Source organism: Puma concolor, chromosome E4 (assembly GCF_028749965.1).
Source record: "Puma concolor isolate L17-30 chromosome E4, mPumCon1.1.hap2, whole genome shotgun sequence".
Taxonomy (NCBI): domain Eukaryota; kingdom Metazoa; phylum Chordata; class Mammalia; order Carnivora; family Felidae; genus Puma; species Puma concolor.
In genome coordinates this window covers 56,173,854-56,196,033 of record NC_141683.1, presented here as the reverse complement: position 1 = coordinate 56,196,033, position 22,180 = coordinate 56,173,854, and the positions used below count along the sequence as shown (strand labels likewise).

At 37.4% G+C, this 22,180-nt stretch overlaps 1 protein-coding gene across 7 annotated transcripts in view; it reads left to right on the top strand.

The window, feature by feature from the left end:
* Positions 1-22,180, top strand: part of DNM3 (dynamin 3) — a 570,520-nt gene that overhangs the window by 142,544 nt on the left and 405,796 nt on the right. For all 7 annotated transcript variants that reach the window (XM_086693434.1, XM_086693431.1, XM_086693435.1 and 4 more), the window contains 2 exons: positions 4,873-5,022; positions 6,146-6,349. In XM_086693434.1, the coding sequence (XP_086549560.1) occupies positions 4,873-5,022; positions 6,146-6,349 (354 nt within the window). The remainder of the gene's footprint in view (positions 1-4,872; positions 5,023-6,145; positions 6,350-22,180) is intronic.

The window sequence follows — 22,180 nt, the reverse complement described above, 5'->3', positions numbered from 1 at the left end:
TTCTAATAAGACATACCTTATTGGCAATATAAACCTGTAGCTATGAATTGTAACATATTTTTCTAATAAGGAATTAGGATGTGTGATCTATCACTATACTGTTAGATGCAAGGGGACATAGACCTGGGAGTCTCCAGAACTGGGTAGGGATGGATTGCAGGTAGCTTCCTTCTGGCAGCTCAGAGTAGGTTTTGCCTGAATTCCATCCTGTAGGATGAATTGCCTTCTAAGAGGTTCCTGGGGACCCATAGAAAAGAGGATTTTGTGGGTATTGCCCACTGGTTCTTCTGATATGCTGGGCAGATATGAATCCCAGTGATGGACATAGATTAGACCCAGTTGACATCCCTGTTATGGTTACTCTTAGGTCACTCATTTTGGATCACTGTGTGTGTGTGTGTGTGTGTGTGTTACATTTTGTGGTAGAAATAATAGGGTTTGTAGAGTTTAACCACTAAGAATATATACAGAAATTTTTTTTTAAGACATAAAAGGATTTTACACAAATATGGTAAGTCCCTACTCTCACCTAATGAATTTCACCACCATCACCTCTACTTGTTTGTCAACTCTCATTGTTCTGTTTCTTTTCTGTTCCCTTGGAGGAATTGGCATATTTGTTTCTAATTCCTTTTGTCCCTTCCTTAAGATATCACATCAGCACTTGTTTTTTTCTCAGTTCTGGATTGCCAACTTTTCCATGGTATGGATTAATGCCATCAACCTATGAACATGTTAGTCTACCCATCTTTATAAAGCCCTCCCTTGACCTCACATCCCTCTCTAGTTGCCCTCTCACTTCTTCCTTCTCCTTTACAACAAAAAACGAAAACAATTGTCTACAATCAGTCTCTACTTCTTCTCCTCCCCTTCTCTCTTAAATCTGTTCCAGTCAGGCTATCAGCCACCCCACTCCACTGTAACAGCTCCTGTCAACCTCCTGAAGGACTCTCAAGTTGCTCAATTCTGTGATCCATTCTTAGTTCTCATCTTACCTGACATGTTGGCAGTATTTGATGGAGTGGAAGGTCTCTTACCTTCATGAAAAACCCTTTCTACTTAGCTTTGGGTCGCCTCTTTTTCAGTTTCCCCCCATCTTGTTAACCACTCCTGCTCACTTTATCTCCTGACTTCTAAACATTGGAACACTCAGGGCCTAGTGCTCTGGCCCCTTCTCCATCTAACTCTCGCTTAGTGATCTCATCTCTTGTCTGACTTTAATGAATTCCAAATATATATTTCTAGCTTTGGACTCCTCCCTAGATGAAAGACTAATGTGTCTAGCCCCAAAGGCATTTTTGTGCTAATTAGAAAAAGCTGCTCTTTTCCTCAAGCACTTGACTGCCATCTTCTGGAAAATTTTCAGAATAAATAAACACTTAACACATGACTGCAAATGTGAGTGGTATCTCTTACAGCTGTGTAATCCTCAACCATTAGCAGCAGTTCTGTTTCTCCACTTGGGTGGTGTATAGTGGGCAATGCAAACTTAATAGGTCCCCAGTCAAACTCCTGATTCCCAACCCCCATCTCCCTATCCTCTTCCTTTCAGTCTTTTCTATTTCAAAATTCTTCCTATTGCTGAGGTCAAACTCCTTGAAGTTGTTCTTGATTTCTCTCTTTTGCCTATACCCCACCTTTAATTCATCAGCAAATCCTATTGTTTTTCCTTCAAAGGACACTAGAATTTAGCCACTTCTCACCCCTCCCACTGCTGCTTCCCTAGTCCAAGCTCCATCATCTCTCACCTCCATTATCCCAGTAGTATCCCAGCTCAATAGACAATAGACAATAGAGTCCTTATTGTCTATTCTCAACACTGTAGCCACAGACCTAAAACCTAGGTCATGGGGCACCTGGGTGGCTCAGTCAGTTGAGTGTCCAACTCTTGATTTCGGCTCAGGTCATAATCCCAGGGTTGTGGCGTTGAGCCCTGCATTAGGCTCCCTGATGAGCGCACAACCTGCTTGGGATTCACTCTGCCCCCTTCCCCACTCACACGTGCATGCTTTCTCTCTCTAATATGAAATAAAACCAACCAACCAACCAACCAACCAACCAACCAACCAACCTAGGTCACATCAGGTCTCTCCTCTACCCCAAACCCTTCAAGTGTTCTGTTCAATCAGAGTAAAATTTAAAGTCTCATGGGCTTCACACAATCCAGGTCTGTACCACAGCTCTGACCTCATCTCTTTTCTCTCTCTCCCATATGCTCTGTGATCTAGGCATGTTGACCTTGCTCTTGTTCCCAGATGCTTCCAACTTCACGTATTCTGCTGGGATGTTCCTATATAAAACATTGCTTGCTCCCTTCTTTTCTTCAGTTTTTGCTCAGATATCACTTTGTCATATCAGAGAAACTTTCTTCAACCAAAGCATATAACGAAGCAATCCTCCTGCCCTAGCATTTGATGTTTCCCTTACTCTTCACTTTTCTCCATAAGACTTATCATCTGGCACACCCACATTGTTTACTGTTTCATCTCATGCAGATTTAAACTTTGTGAGGTTAGAGGTTATTTTTTTTCCTCCTGCAATTTCTAAAATAGTGCTTGGTGAGTAGTAAGAGCTCAAAATATTACTTGAATAAATAAATGAATACCAGCATCTCTAAATCTTTCTGTGGGACCCTATCCTTAAAAAGACACAAAGGTTTGAGAGTGTCCTGCACAATTCTAATCTCCAAATTTCAAAATAAAAGCATTTTTATAGGAGTCCAAGAATGAATTTAAATATACTTTGAAAATTGCATTGATTTTGCCTCTTTCTTTCTGGAAGGGCACTGGTTTCCTATGGAAAAAGCAGGTAGGTGCCCTCTAGTGGCACCGAGAGAAATCTACGTTTGTGTCACTTGAATTCTTGATAGTAACATAATTGAAAATATAGTCCCTGATCCAGAAGCTTATTAATTTTATGAAAGTAATAATTATGATAGCCATAAGTCCTCAAGTGTGCATTTAACACAAAATTTGTTGAACTGAAAAATTACAGTTCCATTTCTTATAAATTATTTATGACTCATTTTTACATATTAATTTTTGTTTTCTGAGATCTGACATCCTTTGTTCCTCTTTATTTTTCTTATTGTTTTATCCTCTACTTATCTCTAACCTCTTATGTTCACATGATACTGGCCAATCCCCTGAGTAGATAAATGAAATAAAGGCTCAATTTTCTGGGAATTTATATGCTAATAAAAATGGTACCTGTGAGGGCAAACATGTGAGAGAACATGCCCAGTGATGCAGTAATCTCCGCAGGCTAGAACTCTGAAGCCTCTTCAACCTTTACTGTGTATACTTCAACCATTGAGGAATGAACTCAAGCCTTAGCTGGCCATTTTTTCAAAAGTGACACATACTATATGGAGAAAGTAAGAAAGAAAAATATTCATGTCCACCTACATTGACAGTAAAGTCTGAAATGAAGTAAAGTCTCTGATTATCATTCTAACTTTTGAAACGTTAGGCCATTACAGTTCTTTGGGAAATTAAAACTTAAACTAGTTGGTCCAATTCAGGAGCCATGACCTTTCCAGTCCTGAGTAGCAGGGGTGGCTCTGGGAAACCCATGTCTGACATCAGGAGGCCTGAGCAATGAGCATTTTTGGAAGGTGGTAAGAAAAGCTCAGGAAGAAGATGAACTCCTGGTGCTAGAGCTCAGAATAATCCTGGCCATTTTACAGGGAGGAGACTTTGTCTGAATAGCTAGCTCCAGGGGGCAAAAGTTGGACAAAGGAAATACGATTAGAAAGCAGATTTCATACCATCATTAAGAAACGTTTTCCGGGGGCACTTGGGTGGCTCATTTGGTTAAATGATGGACTCTTGATTTCGGCTCAGGTCATGATCTCATGGTTTGTGAGTTTGAACCCTGCATTGGGCTCTGCACTGACAGTGTGGAGCCTGTGCTGACAGTGTGAGCGGGGGAGGGGTAGAGAGAGAGAGAGGGAGAGAGAGAGAGAGAGAATCCCAAGCAAGCTCCACATTCAGTGCGGAGCACCAGGAGGGCCTTCATCTCATGACCGTGAGTCTAGAATCCCAAATCAAGAGTTGGGTGCTTAACCAGCTGAGCCACCCAGGTGCCCCCAAATGGTAATTTTTTTTTAAAAGTCTAATAGTGTCAGCTTCCTTTTTGAGTTGTGCTATCATATACCTGACACATCTGGAGGTACGAATAGAAATCAATAGCACAGCAGTTAGTAAGATGTTACTGAAACTTAACCCAATTTTCTGTTATTACATATAGTTTAGAGTTTTTCCTACTTCCTACTAATTTTTTTTTAGATTGCAGGTAAATATTTTCCTTGATCTAAAACTCTATTTTTCTTGAGAAATTGTCTTTTCAATTACACAAATTGGTGTGGTATCTTGAATAGTATATTTTAAAGCTAAGATATTCCATATATTATTTATCTTTAAAGAATTAAGTAAATTTTGTTTCTAAACCATCTTGCCTTCTAAAGGTATCTTTATATAACTTAGCATTCCCTCTTAATAAAGTGGTGATATGAAAAAGGACATGCTAATAAGATTAGTAATAAGATTAGGTAGGCTTTGTATGTACCCTAGACTTAATTTCTTTGACAATCAGATGCTGTTTGCTTTATCATTTGGAGGGCCAACATTCTCTTTAAGTCATGCTTAATTGCTTATCTGAAAATTAGCAAATTTAGCATTCTTAGCATTTGTGCTATGTTTGATATTTCTAAAGTGTTAGCTGTGTTTCTTAGTAACTGCTATATTCTCTCATTTTAATGGCTACAGAGACAATATTGGATACTTTGCCTTGTAATTAAAGAAACATTGTTTCCTTATAATTATTGCAAGAATGCATAGATTTTAAGTTGTGCTAATTTGTCTTTTGTAGAGTATGCTGAATTTCTACATTGCAAAGGAAAAAAGTTTACAGATTTTGATGAAGTTCGCCATGAGATTGAAGCAGAAACAGATCGAGTGACTGGAATGAATAAAGGCATTTCCTCCATACCCATTAATTTACGAGTCTATTCTCCACATGGTAAGTAAAATAACAAAATTCTAAATTTTTTTCCTCAAAAATCTTTGCATTAATTGACATACATTATTTGTGCAGAAGATGGTTTGTTCTCTCAAAAAGTACTGGGTTTCTAGGATAGTGTTTGGATACTACCATAAATGGTATGATTCAAAGAGCTCACAGATTTATGGGAAAGCAGGAGATGACTTTTAAAAAGATCAGAATTGAGTAAGTCACTTAAAATTTTTTCTTTATTTTAAACTCTTAGACTTTCTAAGAGGTATGCGTGAAAACTTCTATTTTTTAATATCTTCAGTTTTAGCAAGAATCTTAGAGGTACATGGATGGTACTGTAGTTGAGTCTTCTGCTATTGGATTTTCTTATAGTGCTATATATTTCTATTTATTCTCTTCCTGAGGCATCAACTCTGATTTTTTTCCAGACTATCAGAAGAAACTTATAAATTACATAACCAGTTCATGGCATATGATATGGAATAACCTCTATCCTGACTAAATTTTCAGTGGGGCAGATTTTCATGTTGGTGCCACCCCTGTTGTGTGCAGAGAACGATAGCCAGGCTGCTGCTGGAGTCACTGACTCAGGGGTAGTTTCCTGCCCTCCTGGTGGTACTCCATGAGTCTGGGCACATAGCCTGCACCATAACCTCATGGTACCACAAATGACTAACAGCTGTCCAGTAGGCTGAGCGGCTAACCCTCTCTAGATAATATATAATGGTTTTGAAGGGAAGGACAAATCTTACCCTAAGAATTTTTACACTATTTGAAGGCAATTGTACAAGACCGGCAGCCAGCATATGCACTTATTGTTCAGTGTTTGAATTATAACACACTAGTTACAGATATGACAGCTCTCTCTTAGATATGCAAATCAGTGCCTTTCAAATTATGTTAAGATAATTATTTGGGATAGCACAATCATGTCACAAAAATAAAGAAAACTAACAAAGCCATTTTGTATTCTGTGCTTTCTATTCTACACACATGAGTTGGAGTTAACTCAACACACAGTATATAAAGCTGAGCTTGTTTTACTTCTACTGAAGAGACTGGTGATTTTTCATTATTGATATTTTTTAGCATTGAGGGTATATGTAAGACTCCTTTTTTTTCCACACAGTGTTAAATCTCACACTTATCGACCTACCTGGAATTACTAAAGTGCCCGTGGGAGATCAGCCACCAGATATTGAGTATCAGATCAGAGAAATGATTATGCAGTTCATCACGCGGGAGAACTGTCTCATTTTGGCTGTTACTCCAGCCAACACCGATCTTGCAAACTCAGATGCATTGAAGCTAGCTAAAGAAGTTGATCCTCAAGGTGAGTGTGTGGCTTTTAGGATGGAAGAGAATTAGTTTAACATGTCAAGAGTTTGGGTATATTTCAAGGTAACACAAATTCTCATAACTTAATTTCATTACTAATTTAATTAGCCATTATTAATATTGTTAGATTTTTTTAACTTAAGATGCTGAAAGAAAAATGACTAGGGGATATAGTCTAAACCTATGTAAATAAATGTAAGATTAAGTGAGATCCAAGAAAACAGATATTTCTAATCCTTATGAACTACTTATTTTAAAAAGCAAATAAAATAAACTGCTGGTACAGAAATCAGATAGTCCCCTCAGTTATTGAAAGAGTTACCTGAATATACTCCCAGTGAAAACTCTTTCTGTTTCATGTATGTCTTGTTTCTTTAAAATAGGAAACCCTTTTAATGCATGTAAAATAGTTTTATTTTTGAGAGAGAGGGAGAGAGAGAGATAGGGAGGGAGGGGCATAGAGAGAGGGGACAGAGGATCTGAAGCAGACTCTGCACTGATGGCACAGAGCCCAATGTGGGGCTCGAACTCACAAACTGTGAGATCACAACCTGAGTCGAAGTCGGACACTTAATGGACTGAGCCACCCAGGTGTCCCTAATGCATGTAAAAATATTATTTAGCTTATAATTACTTGAAATAAGCACATATTGTAAAAGCAGAGATTTATCTTATTTATGCTGATGTTTTGATTTTTTTTCTTTTTGGGAGCTAAAAATAGTTTATCCAGAGACCCCAAAATGGGGCTCTGTGTGTGTGTGGGGTGTGTGTATGTGTGTGTGTGTGTGTGTGTGTGTGTGTGTGTGTATGTGTGCATGTGTGTGTGTGTGTGTGTTTAAAGTCATTATGGAAGGGCACTCAATGATGTGTCTATTCAGTGTGGAGATACATGTTCCCCAATTCTAGGAATTATTTTTGATAACTAATTGCCCCTACTTTCTCTGTTCTCTTTATCTGGAATTCATATTATTAGTATGTTAGAACTCCTGGATTAACCTTATTTTAAAAAAAACCTCCTCTTTTATTCTTTGTCTCTATGTTCTACCATTTGCAAAATTTATTCAACTTTATCTTCAGCTCCTCTAATTAATTTTTCATTTCTGACATCATTTAAAGAAGTCCCAACAGCATTTTCTCATTTTGTGAATGTTATTTTTATTTTTTAAAATAGCATCATCCTCTTGGTTTTGCAAGTACACTATCTTCTCTAAAGATTTTAATGAGAGATCTTTTGAAGCTTTCCTTTTGTAATTTACAGTGTCTCTGAGTCCATTTTTTTCTGGTCATTTTTCTTGGTCACTGTCTTTGATGTCACACCCTTTTTTCAAATGATTGGCGATCTTTTGCTGCTTGCTCAGATACAAGAGTAGAGCACTAATAAGCTGACAGAAATTCTGTATGTGTCTGCATGAGATTCATTGACTAATGGGCATTATCATAGGGTGACTGGGCTGGCCATTTTGTTGGGAGCCTTCCTCAGCTGCTATTAGATGCTACAAGTATTTCCACTTGAGCTGGTCTGATGTAAACCTAATGTCCAGTGTTCTCAGATGGAAGAGGAAGAATTGTTGTCATGGCGACATGGGGTGGTTCTCGCTGTTTAGCATGTAGACTCCTAATGAATCCTTCCGTTTTCATAATGGCATTCCTAAAGGTCTTCCTCAGTCCACAGTCCCTCTATCCTCTTCTGAAAGTAAATCTTCAGTATTCTGCTGAGGTTAAGGAGGAGTAGCTATGTGGTTATGCAAGATGGGGGAAAGGGTCTGGAGGTCTAACAACATCGTATAGACATTTTCAGCAAATTCTTCCATTTTTAGCTCCTCTCGCACCCTGGCCTTGGTGCATTTAGTTTTTAAACCTTCCCAGAGTTCTTCATTAGTGATTGTTTTACTTCTTTGTGGCTTCTTTCAGCATCTCTGACATTGGTGCTTGCAACCAAGGAGGTGGAGGTTACAGGTGGCTAGATGGGGACCATCACCAGGGCTCTCCAAAATCAGTGGTGCGGGAAAGCCAGACTAAGGAGTGGGGCTGGGGTCTAGTTATAAAAATGATGCTGTAACACCCCTGTCTCAGCAACCTTCTTGTCTCACAGAAGACAAAGCCATCGATATCTTATGGGAGCAGAGGTAGCAATTCTATCGGTGGATTCTAGCAAGTGCAGCACAATCACATTCCTAAAAAGTCCCCTCGAAGTTGAGATGAAACTTCATGGAGAGTACAAATGATATCCCCCAATCTCTGATTCTAGTTTTGTCAGTCTTTGGTTTTGTCTCCTTGGAGGTGGTTCTTTTCTCAGATCTATTCTCCTCACAGGCGGCAAGATGCTTGCAGTTGCCTCTGCCTTACATCCTCACAACTTCAAATATAGTAGAACAGCCAATTGGAGAATCTTTTGTTTTTACAAATTCTGAATTTTATGAGAAATATAAACTAAAAGAAAATTAAGTAATATGTCCTGTAAAGTGTCCTCAATTCTTGAGATTCATTTAACATATTCATGTTCTATTTAACTCCTTTTGTATTGAAGGGATTGTTATTTTTTTTAATGTTTATTTATTTTGATAGAGCATGCATGTGATCGGGGGGAGGAGCAGAGAGAGAAAGAATCCCAAGTAGGCTCCGTGCTGACAGCTGCCCCCAACACTGGACTCAACCTCATGACCTGACCTGAAAGCAAGAGTCAGACGCTTAATGGACTGAGCCACCCAGGCCCCACTGTGTAGAAAGGATTATTAATGGCAGTGACTATATCTCACTCCTCAGCCTCCTCAAAAGAAAATTCATTTATGACCCAAAGCAATAACTCTCATGTGATGGCATAACATTAGGTAGGAGCAATTAATATTGGTGGAGGGAATCATCAGTTTACCAGAAAGAAATCAGTCTTTACAATCTCACTGAGAGTATTAACAGCGTGTTGTTACAGCATAAGTGAAATGCATCGAGTTTTAGTCATGGATTTGTAATAGTATGCTACAAATCTGTATCCAGAAGGTTAAATTTGAACTTTTTTTCTAATTTAGGCCTGGCTTATTTTATAAGCCTGTTGTTATTAGGTGCTACTTAGAAATTGCCATCTGAATGTTCATGGACTTACCAAAATGAGCGTCATTTCTTATGGATCAGTAGAAGTCCTGCTTTGTCAAAGACAGACCTTCCTTATACCAGTTTTTCATATTCTATATGTGGTAGTTCTGAGGACAGATTTTTGTAAGTTTTGCAGATAATTGGAAGATAATTTTGCAAGTAATTAATAATTTTTCAGAAAAGAGAAAACATTCAGTGCTACTGTGTGCCATTTACTTGTCTGACTGATTCCTTCATGGTGATTGCTAAGAAGGACAAATTAATCCATTGCCTGAAGACTCTTAATAAGTATGATTCTTGCGTTAATTACTAAAAGTTCCTTGCTAGCCTCAAGGCTTATAATTTGCTTTCACATCTCTCTTTAAATTCCGTAACACTGTTACGCTCAGGAACCCTGAGAACTATCCAAAGGGTTTGCATGATGATCATGTCTCCCTCAGAGATCCATTTTGGTGTGTTGCTAACCTGTGGCTTTGACTGGTCCTGGACATCATTGACGCTCCAAAGGAAGAGGGTTAATTCTTTCCCAAACCAATAGAGTTCAAATTCTATGTTTTCATTAGTGGTAGAAGAATTAATAGAGAAAGGAAGAAGCTGGAAAGGCCTTAGAATGTGGTGAATAGGGCTATGTTGTATTGGGATTGACAAATAGAGACTTCCATTTACTTTCTGTGCCTTTCTAGTCATTCTGTGAGTATTTTTTAAATATCTGACTCAGAGGTCTAGTTTTCCTTATAATTACCACTTTGGTAAAAAAGCAGTGACATGTGTTGTTTAGATATGTGTTGCTTAATTTCCACATGTTGGTAAAATTCCAAAATTTCCTTCTGTCATTGATTTATAATTTCATTTCATTTTGCTTAGAGAACTTACTTTGTAACATTTCATTCATTTAAAATTTGAGACTTGTTTTACGGTTTAACATGTGACCTGTCCTGGAGACTGTTCTATGTGCATTTGAGAAGAATGTGTATTCTGCCTTTGTTGGGTATAGTGTTCTATAGATATTTGTTAGGTCTATTTGGTTTATAGTACTACTCAAATACTGGTATTCTGTCTGGCTGTTCTAGTATTGAAATTGAGACATTAAAGTCTACCACTATTATTGATGAGTTATCTATTTCTCCCTTCAATTGTGTCAGCTTTTGCTTTATATGTATTTTGAGACGCTGTTGTTAGGTGCATTTATACTTGTTATGTCTTCTTGATGGATTGGCCTTTTGATCATTACAAAATGTCTTCTTTTGTGTCCAGTAACAATTTTTGTCTCAAAATTTATGTTTGATGTTACTATAACCATTCCAACTCTCCTTTGGTTACTGTTTTCCAGGTATATCTTTTTCCATCATTTACTTTCAACCTATATGTGTCTTTGAACATGAAATATGTTTCTTGTAGACAGCGTGTGGTTGGATCATTTTTTAAAACCCATTCTCCAATATTTGCCTTTTGACCAGAGTGTTAAATCCATTTCCATGTTATGTAATTACTGATAAGGCAGAATTTATATCTGTAGTTTGCTATTTGTTTCTGTATGTATTATGTCTTTTGTTTGTCTATTTCTTTATTAGGAGTAGAGAAATAATTTTTTGTTAAAAATATATTTCCTGCTGTACCATTTTAATTCCCTTGTCATTTATTTTAATAGTTTTAAAGTTATTTTTTACAGGTTGCCATGGAATTATAATTAACATCTTAACTTCTAACAATATAGTTTATATCTAGTACAACTTAATTTCAACAGTCCACAAAAATTTCCTCCCATGTAGCTCCATTTCCTCCCTTTGTTATGTGCTGTAATCACTACCTATCAACACAGGCATATAACTATTTCTTTATGCAGCTGTCTTTTAAATCAGAAAGGAGAAAAAAAGTTACAAACCAATAATAACACATTTATATTTTCTTTTACCTACATAGCTACTTTCACCAGTGTTCTTTATTTGTGTGGATTTGAGTTACTGTCTAGTGCCCTTTCTTTTCATCCTGAAAGACTCCAGTTAGTATTTCTTTCTTTTTTTTTTTAATGTTTATTTTATTTTTGAGACAGAGAAAGATAGAGCACAAGTGGGGGGGGGGGGCAGAGAGAGAGGGAGACACAGAATCTGAAACAGGCTCCAGGCTATGAGCTGTCAGCACAGAGCCCGATGCAGGGCTCGAACCCACGAACTGTGAGATCATGACCTGAGCCGAAGTCGGACGCCCAACCGACTGAGCCACCCAGGCGCCCCCAGTTAGTATTTCTTATAGGGCAAGCCTCTAATGTGGGATTCTCAGTTTTTATTTATCTGGGAATGTCTTAATTTATCCTTAATTTTTGAAGGAAAATTTTTAGTTAATAGTCTTCTCCCTCCCCCACTACTTTTTGAGTATGTCATCATCTCATTACCTTCTGACCTCTGTGGTTTTCTGATGAGAAATCAGCTGTTAATCTCATTCAAGACCCCCTTGAATATGATGGATCTTTTCTCTCTTGCTGCTTTCAAGATTTTCTCTTGGTTTTTGAGAGTTTGATTATGATATATGTAGGTGTGGATCTCTTGATTTTATCCTATTTGGAGTTTGTTGGGGTTTTGAGATGTGTAGATTAATGTTTTTCATCAAATTTGGGACATTCTCAGGCATTATTTTTTCAACTATTCTTTTCTTCTCCTCTCTGGCTCCCATGAAATGTATGTGAACATGCTTTATGTGTTTCACAGGTCTCTGAGGCTTTGTTCATTTCTTTTTTAAAACATTTTTTTAAATGTTTTATTTTTATTATTGAGATACAGAGAGACACAGAACGTGAGCAGGGGAGGGGTAGAGAGAGGGGAGACACAGAATGTGAACAGGCTCCAGGCTCTGAGCTGTCAGCACAGAGCCCAATGCTGGCTCGAACTCACAAACTGTGAGATCATGACCTGAGCTGAAGTTGGTCACCCAACCAACTGAGCCACCCAGGCGCCCCTCACTTATTTTCTTTATTATTGGTTCTTTTGTTTTTCTTTTCTGTTTCTTGGGTTGGAGGAATAATCCCGATTGACCTATCTTCAAGTTTGCTGATTCTTCTGCCTACTCAGATTTTCTGTTGAATCTGTCTAGGGAATTTTTTATTTTTATTATTTTAATTTTCACCTCCAGAATTTCTATTTAGTTCTTTTTAAAACTAATTCCATCTATTGATTGATATTCTGTATTTGGTATAACATTATGCTTGTACTTCTAAAAATTATGTAGATATGGCTTTTTTTAAGTTCTTTGAACATATTTAAAATCGCTGATTTAAAGTCCTTGGCTAGTAAGTTCAATGTCTGGGCTTCCTCAGAGATAGTTTCTATTGAATGCTTATTTTCCTGTGTATGGGCCATACTTTCTTTGCATATCTTGTAGTTTTTTCATTGAAAATAGGACATGTTGGGGCGCCTGGGTGGCGCAGTCGGTTAAGCGTCCGACTTCAGCCAGGTCACAATCTCGCGGTCCGTGAGTTCGAGCCCCGGGTCAGGTTCTGGGCTGATGGCTCAGAGCCTGGAGCCTGTTTCCGATTCTGTGTCTCCCTCTCTCTCTGCCCCTCCCCCGTTCATGCTCTGTCTCTCTCTATCCCAAAAATAAATAAACGTTGAAAAAAAAAATTAAAAAAAAAAAAAAGAAAATAGGACATGTTAAGTAATATAATGTGGTAACACTCAAAAATCAGATTCCTCTCCTCTTCCAATGATTGTTTTTGTTGCCATTTGTTGTTGTTGCTGTTGGTATTTGTTTGCTTAGTAATTTTCCTGAACTAAATCTATAAAGTCTGTATTCTTTGTTGTATGTGGGCATTAGAGCCTTTGCTCAATTTTCTTATTAGTCAGCTAACAACTTGACAGAGATTTTCTTAAGTGTACAGGGCAAATAAGTCTCCCAGTATTTGGTGAAGGTCTTGGTGTGAATTTTGGAATATGCCTTCAATAGCAGGCAGTTTACAATTCTGCCTTAACTTTCACTTCCTGCTTGTGTAGAAGCTTAAGTTTAGCCAGAGTTTGGGGTCTTTTCAGATCTCTCCTGAGAATGCACAGCCCCAGGCATGCATGTAGCCTTCTAGATGCTAAATTGTACATATATACAAACCTCAATGATTCTTATCGCCACCTCATTCCCAGCTTTTCGTTTAAATTTTTTGGTCAGATTCTTCTGCCCCAACTCTTATTGCTGCTTAAAGTAGCTGTGATGTTAAATATTGCCACTGATTGTTTTTGACATGCTTCCTGGGTAAAAGGCTGTTGTGCTGAGTATACTCAGAGTCAGATCAAATAAAGAAAAGCTCTATAAATAGGTGTTTTTAGAGGATTGCTAGAGAGGTTAAATAATTACAGTTCACTGAAAATGTTATTTTTGGTGTATTCCAATCCTATTCTGTCCCCTCCAGTGGCTTCTGGCTGCTAGTTTTCACTGTGATTTGGGGGGATTTTCATTTTCAAGACTACTGTAGAGCTAAGGAGAGGGGAATGGGAATTGGAAAAGTTCAAACACCACAAATCTTGCTGATCTTGCTGAGATTCAGTCATTTTTGTTGAACAAATGCTCCTCAGTTTGTTACAAGCATTTCGTTAATTTGAGAGTTCTGAAAAGTTGATTTTGACAATTTTTTGCCAGTGTTTTTGTTGCTTTTATGGAGAAATAGCCTTCCCCCTTATTCAATTCCATTATTCTTCATTCTGATCTTATGTAACTTTAATAATTGGGAAATTGTCATATAAAAGACATTTGAATTGGGATGCTGAGGGCAATCTGTTTGTGACATCTGTTGTTACCCTGTTGGTCTTTAGGATTGATTTCACTGCCTATGCAAGTAGCCTATTTTCACCACTTCATCTTCAGCTTTCCTGAAGTTTTGCCCTTAGCTAATGAGGGTGACCTATTTAGATAATAGAGGGCAATTCTTTATTCAAGGTACCTGAAATATAATCTTATCCACCGATGTACATAATTATATAGTTTTCTGAGAGATGGTCTAATTTAGGCAGTCATGATTTTGTACTAAATTAAGCCTCTTTGACATAGATAGGTCATTTTCAACTGGGCAGGACTTGGGTATATTTGAATATATAGTTGGGAAGTTTATGTTTGCCTAATGATATTAAAAATAAAAGCTTTTATAAAATGAATATTACTATAATGCTGGGATGTATTTGTATATGTCTTATATTAAAACAAATGTAATGGTGAATTATTCTCCCTGTATATGTAGAATGTAACACATTTGTGACTAGAGAAAGCTCAAGCTTATCTTTTGTATCATTTGTGAAAAATATTTTTACTGACTAAATGAGGATTTTTAGTAAAACTTTAAGGGGATTGGCTATACTATTTACAAGGTCAAATTCCTAGTCATTAGAACTAAATAATGTTTTACATATAATTTTCCCTGTATCATTCATTGTCTTATTATTTTAAAGTGCTCTTACATACTCTTAGTTTCACCAGAATACTGGGAGGTTCATTTGTTGAGAGGTCCCATTTTGGGGTGAAGAAGTTTATGCAGATGTTGGTGATTTACACTATTGAATAACATGGCTGTGACCACATAGTGCACTTGTGGTAGCCCCTCCCTCCTCATCTAGAGGTAGCCCCTCTACCTCATTAGACCACTTCTCAATTAATTGTTTTATTCAGTGGTGTACATAAAAGAACACAGAGCTTGGAAGGCCTGTCACTTCCCAGCTGTATGTTCTTGAGCAAGTCGTTCAACTTCTTCGAGCCTTATTATCTCATCCAGAAAATAAAACGAAGTTATCATAAACCGTGGCTCAAAAAGTTGCTATGATAATTAAATAAGATAAATGTATCTGTAAAGATAACTCTAAGCTATTAACCAAATGCTAGAAATTATTTTCCTCTTGAAAAGATTCAAAGGACACGACTTTGTTATTTTATTGTACGTAATTTATAGGGAGAAGAAACCTATAAAACAATCACTAGCCTTCTGTAACCCAAACTGCTGCCTGTACTAATATGAATTAATGAAGCTTGATAACACATAGAATTATAATAGAATTATTTTGAATATTTTAATATTGTAGCATAAAAATAAAAATAATTTCAGATTCATTTATAAATTGTTAGATTAACTGTAGGTGAAAGGAGATTTTAGCTGGGTCAGGTTGGAGCTGGGGTAGGGTGGAAGGAGGGGTCTTTACTTTGGCTTGATGGGTTTAAGGCACTGTGCCAGCTACCGCTCATAGATTTAGAGTAAGAGGGCAGACTAGGATTCTCAGCACAGTCTCACAATGATTCCTCTAATGAACACTTCCTCTAACTATTAGGAATTTCTTCTACTCAGCTACATTAAAAATTCAGTCACTGCCTTTGTTAGTTCACTAATTTCTTGTTCAACAGACATTTATAATTCATCTTTTGAGCTAGGTAAAATGCTCATGGTCAGTAGTATATATTCTATATGCAGGACCACCTGGTAGGAAACTGGACTATATAGATGCTCAGTATATATTTCTTTTTTTTTAATGTTTATTTATTTATTTTGAGAGAGAGAGAGTGTGTGTGAGTGTGTGCAAGCAGGTGAGGAGTAGAGAGAGGGAGAGAGAGAATCCCAAGCAGGATCCATGCTGTCAGTGAAGATCCCAATGCAGGGCTTGAGCTCATGAATCATAAGATCTTGATCTGAGCCAAAATCAAGAGCCAGACGCTTAACCAACTGAGCCACTCAATCATATTTTTGATACATATATCAGCCCCTCAGTATGTATTTCTGATAATTTTTGTACTTTCCACTATTTAAAAAAAAGCTACTTGTTTGCATGGCATCTTTTCTTATGTGTGAGGTCATAGAAATCCCCAGAGAAAAGTATTCCAGAAGATCTGCTTTATGAACTGAACAAATTTTCATATTTTAGGGGATGTAATTTGGTTCACAGCATATGTCAGTTCAAGTGAAATGAGTTGTGTAGTAACACCATGTCATATGTTATAACCACAAGTATCCTGTCAAGCAGGTGGCATTACTCAGTTTATATAGGAGGAACTGAGCTTAGAGAACTTGCTCATAATCAAACAGCTGGCAAGTAGCCGAAGCATGATGTAAGCCCACATATCTCTGATAACAGCAGGTCTGGTTTGCCAAGGTATCATCAATCTTTCTCACACCAACTGTGTTATAGACACTGTATTCAAGGATAATCATGAATGCTTCTTAGAATTTTATAAAATTGAAGTGAAACCTGTTTAATGAAGTATTATGGTAGTAAACACAGTAAAACATTGCCAAAATTACATTGAATTAGATTTTGCCTTACAGTTCTTTTGTAAGGCAGATATCTATTGGAATATCTCTGCATCAATATGTGTAAGAAATAGACCACTTGGCAAACTTAAAAACTGAACTCTTAGAGCAAATATTATAAATGCTGGAGAAAGAATTGTTTTGGAAGAGTTCATGTTTACATTATCACGTGAATGCTTTTTCATTATTTCCCAAAAGCATTAATGAGCATTATTTTCAACTGGTTTCATGAGATTTTCATTTTTCATACCAGTTTTTAATATGGCTATATTGCTTTAATTTTAAGAGATCATTTTAGTTGCTTTTTCATTTATTCAACACATAGTTAATAAGCAACTACTATATGCCAGGCACCATTCTGAGCATCATGAGAAAATTGGTAAGCAAAACAAAAATTTTAGGCTTATGGGGCTTATATGCTAACAGAGGGAAGAGATGAAAGATAAACAATTATTTTAATATCAGGTTAATATAATGCCAGACACTGATGAGTACTATGAAGAAAACTAAATCAGAATAAGGAGAGAGAGAGAGAGATTTGGAATGCTATTTTAGGCTGTGGAAGAAGCATTTGAGCAGAGAACTGCTAAGTGAGGGAACAAGCCTTGTGAATATCTGGAGGTGGAGCATTCCAGGCAAAGAAAAGAGTAAGCACAAAGGACTGGGGTGGAACTGGTTTGATGTGTTAAGGAGCCACCAGGAGGCCATTGAGGATGGAGCTCAGTGAGAAGAGAGCATCAGATTCTAGAATCAGAGAGGTAGGCAGGGCCCTTGTCATATGGGTTCTTTTACATCACAAAGACTTCGCATTTGTTCAAAATATAGCTAATGGACGGTTTTGAGTGTAGAGGGACGAGATTTGATTTATGTTTTCATAGGTCAGTCTGGCTGTTATGAGAAGAAATGACTAAAAGAAGGGCATGAATAGAAACAAAGAGATCACTTAGATTATTCCTATAAAGAGATCCTGTGGGGAGACAGAGGATGTGGCTTGGAATAGAGAGGAATGGTACAGAGTGAAGAAGCTGTCAGAGTCAAGATATATTTTGAAAGTAGAGCTGAGAGAACTGATGGCTTGGAGCCTGAAACCTGCTTCAGATTCTGTGTCTCCCTCTCTCTCTCTCTCTGCCCCTCCCTTGCTTGTGCTCTCTGTCTCTCTCAAAAGTAAATAAACATTTAAAAGAAAGAAAGAAAGTAGAGCTGAGAGTGTCCTGATGGTTTGCTGTGGAAAAAAAAGAGTCAAGGATGACTTCAAAGGTTTTAACCAAAGGAACAAGTTAAATGGTAATGCCATTTGCTAAGATGGGGATTGTTAAGAGAGAGGAAGATGTTTGGGGGAATCAAGAGTTCTATTATGAACATGTAAAATTTGAGATGTGTATTAGACAGGTAAGTAGTGATGATAGAGACTAGAATTCAAGGGAGAGTTTCATGCTGGATTTAAGAATCTGGGAAACATCAGCCTAGAGGTGGTGTAGTGAGTTGAACTATATCCCCCAAAAGATATGTCGAAGGCCTCATCTCCCATAACTGTGAGTGTGTCCTTACTTGGGAATAGGATCTTTGCAGATGTAATTAAGAATCTTGGGATGAGATCATCCTAGATTGAGGGTGGACCCATAAATCTAGTAATTAGTGTCTTTATAAGAGAAAAGAGAAGGAGATTTGGGAGAGACACACAGGGAAGGACATGTGAAGATGGAGGCAGAGATTGGAACTATGCTATCATAGCCCAGAAACTCCCGGAGTCACCAGAGGTTGGAAGAGGCAAGGAAGGATCCTTCTCTGGAGCCTCTTATGGGAGTGATTGTAGCACTGCTAGCACTTTAAATTTCAGACTTCTGGACTCCAGAACTATGAGAAAATAAATTCCTGTTGTTTTAAGCCACTAGTGGTCATTTGTTGCAAGAGTCATAGGGAACTAATTCAGATAGTAATTCCTTGAGACTAGTTAAGATCATGTAGGAGATGAATATAGATAGGGAAGAGAAGCATGGTCAAGGAAATAGCTCTGGGGCTCTCCAAGTCTATTTTAGTAGTGTTGGAAGGGAGGAGAAAAAGCAGATGCCACTGAGAAGTGATAGAGAGCCAAGTGAACATGGTACTCCAGAAGGTACAGGAAAAGAGCATTTTGAGAAGGGCATTGTGATGGATGTACTAAATGCTGCTGAGAGATCAAGGAGAATGATTTGGTAGGTCAAAGCTGAGCCTACTGTGAGGAAGCCCAATAACACAGTCAGAAATGGAACACAGGACTTGGTAACTACGGGGTAGTGAGATTTCCCTTATATTGTAATGAAGTGGTACACCCAACCTAATGGCATAAAAGGCAGGGCACCCATATGTCTTTGCCTCTCTGGCTTGGCAGTTTACCCAGTCCTGACAGGCTATATTCAACTTGAACCTTATCGTGCTCCTCTGTGAGGAACCAGGGAGGTGCTGGAAAGCTGCATCCATTCAGTCACTTGTATTCTTAGCCCTGAATTCTTCAAACTTGTTGCTGGAAGATTCAGTAGTAAACAGAAGGAAAGCAGCTTGAACTAGGTCTAAATCATCATTACCTCCAATCTTTGTATCTAAATCAGACTTTTATGTTTTCATCTAATAGAGACAAAGGTAGAGAACTAACCATTGGATTTGCCACATGAAAGTCATTGGTGGCTTTGATAACAAGGGCTTGGTAGGGCAGTCTCCTTAGAGAAGGTTCAGAAGGGACTTGAATGTGAGGAAGTAGAGATAGTATATAAGCAGCTCTTTCAAGTTTCACTGTAGAGGGAAGCAGGAAAGTAGGATACTAGTATAAATTCAAAAGAATGTTTTTGAAAGATGGGAGATATTAATAGCATGTTTGTGTGTTGATAAGAATGAGGCAGAAGAGAGATAAAATTGGTGAAGGACAGAGATGAGATAAATGTAGAAGAAATAGGATAAAGATAGGATAAATAGATGAGAAAAATCCTTGATTTTCTCAGGGAGTGGGAATATAATGTAGGGCACCTGTGGGTGCCATAGATAGGAGAGAATTAGATTGTCTCTCTATTTTAATAGTAGTGAAGGTAGAGGATATGGATGCAGATGAGGTTAGTTGGTTAGATTGATTGGTAGGGAGAGCACTTTTTTCATGTTGAGTTTATTTATGATGGTATAATACCCATCTATCCTGGTTGGTTTTAATGGTCTTATAATAAAGACACCATGTTTACACTGCTGTTCAACATCTGCATATTTTTATAGACACTGCTATACCCTAGCTGACAGTTCATCATAAAGAGACACTCACATTTCCTGTAAAGAAAGCAGAGGAGTCAGTCCCAACAGTGGTATTGATTTATTACTTGAGCATGAGTTCATTACCCATGAAGACTCTCATTGTGCCTTTTATTTTCTGGGCACAGCAGTATTTTAGCATTACCATCAAGTTTGTCGTCTACAATAGAGCACTGTTCAAAGGCCTCACTAGGGAGGCAAATGTGTCTAGAAATTCCCTTCATGGTGATTTATTTCACAGCAAATGAATTTCATTTCTAAATCTAGCATGACCAGAGGTCTTCCTAGAGTATAAAAACACTCCACGAGGACTGTAAGACCTCTGGTTGGGAAGAGAGTAACATTTTCTCTTGAGATGAAATTTGTGAATTGGGTCAAAATTTACCATGAAGCTGGAGGTAGACTTCTTTATTTGTTTTCTGGAGGTGTGTTCAACCAACATCTTTAAGCTTGTGCCTTTCAACAAGTCTCTGTCTTCAACCTAGAAAAAGTTAAAGTCCATGGGTGATGTAAGCTGATATTGATTGACCTTTAGCAATATTTAGCAGACATTTACTTTTCTGTCTGGTCATGGAGGTGCTGTTAACTTGAACAGAAGCTTCAAGCCTCCAGGCATTAAATCAGCATTCAGAGTATGGTGACTGTGTTTATAAAATACAAGTATAGGGGCGCCTGGGTGGCGCAGTCAGTTAAGCGTCCGACTTCAGCCAGGTCACGATCTCGCGGTCCGGGAGTTCGAGCCCCGCGTCGGGCTCTGGGCTGATGGCTCAGAGCCTGGAGCCTGTTTCCGATTCTGTGTCTCCCTCTCTCTCTGCCCCTCCCCCGTTCATGCTCTGTCTCTCTCTGTCCCAAAAATAAATAAACGTTGAAAAAAAAATTTAAAAAAAAAAAAATACAAGTATGAGAGCAATCCATGGAGAAAAACCCATTTTTCAGGCAGTGTATCTTTCTCTGTAGGTATTATTTTTCCCCAGTTGGATTCTCATTTTACCTTGAAATTCTTAGCATAAATATTTGACCATATTAAAAAAATTAATAGATCTTAAATAATTGCATTAAGAGTCCAAATACCACCTGATACTAATTGAATCAATTAATATGTGTGAAGATATCACTCTTTAAGAAGAAATAACTCAGTGTGTATCTCATAGAAGCCATGTTTTAACTTCTTAAGGGATATAGTTTTGAGCTTATTTCTAACATGAATGCAACTCCTAAAATCAATCAATGTTTTTTTTTTTTTTTTTAAATGGACAAAGAACTAAGAACAGAGGCTGAAAACAAAAGCATCTGTGGTCTTTGAAAAAGTTGATTTATATCAGTTCTCTTCAATCAATAAATCTTTTAAATTGAGAAGCACTAGGTACTAGGCTTGAACAATGTCTAAGTTAGACAATTTACTCTTAAGAATTAGGACCCTCAAGTACACATGATCTTGCAGTCCTGATCAAAACTTTGATAGGAGGCTTATGGAGTATATCATCATAATATTATACTCTGAAGTCTGAGAATTACAAATGCACATTTCAAATGCATGTTACTATTTTGCATTGTATGTACGTCAATTTTAAAAGTTACATGCATATGCAATTCAAGTAAGTTTGCCAATCTTATGTTAGAAATCAGCCCCTTTGCAGAGAGAATCGTGCATCTGTAGATTGGTTAAATGGGCTTGCCAAAGTGTACAGAACTTCCATCTGAGTTTTAAAAAGTTTGTTGAGTCTTAGAACTATATCTAAGATTTATCTACATATATATATATATTACATATAATTCTTTATATCTATATTTATGTATAGAAATAAAAAGTATGTTGAATCTTAGAATTGGAAACATGACCACAAAAATACTTATCTTACAAGGGTTAAAAAAATCTTTTTTATAAAAGTGTATATTTTTCATATAGTATTTTTATTAGGAAAAATAAAATGGCCTGGATTATAAAACTTACCATCCAAAAGAATAGGTTTAGAACTTGAATATGCATATGTATAGATGACATTTGAATTCTTTAAAAAAAATAGGAATAAAAGAGAAAAATGAGAGGGCATTTTGGCAAAAGTGAATACACTGTTAAAATGTTATTATTGTCATCAAGATATTATCAGTGTAACAAGCCATGGAGATATGGATTCCTAAAACTGACACGTTCATCCCTTTTGCCACTTGGGGTCACTGTAAAGACATTACTTGAACAAATCTCAAATTTCCCAG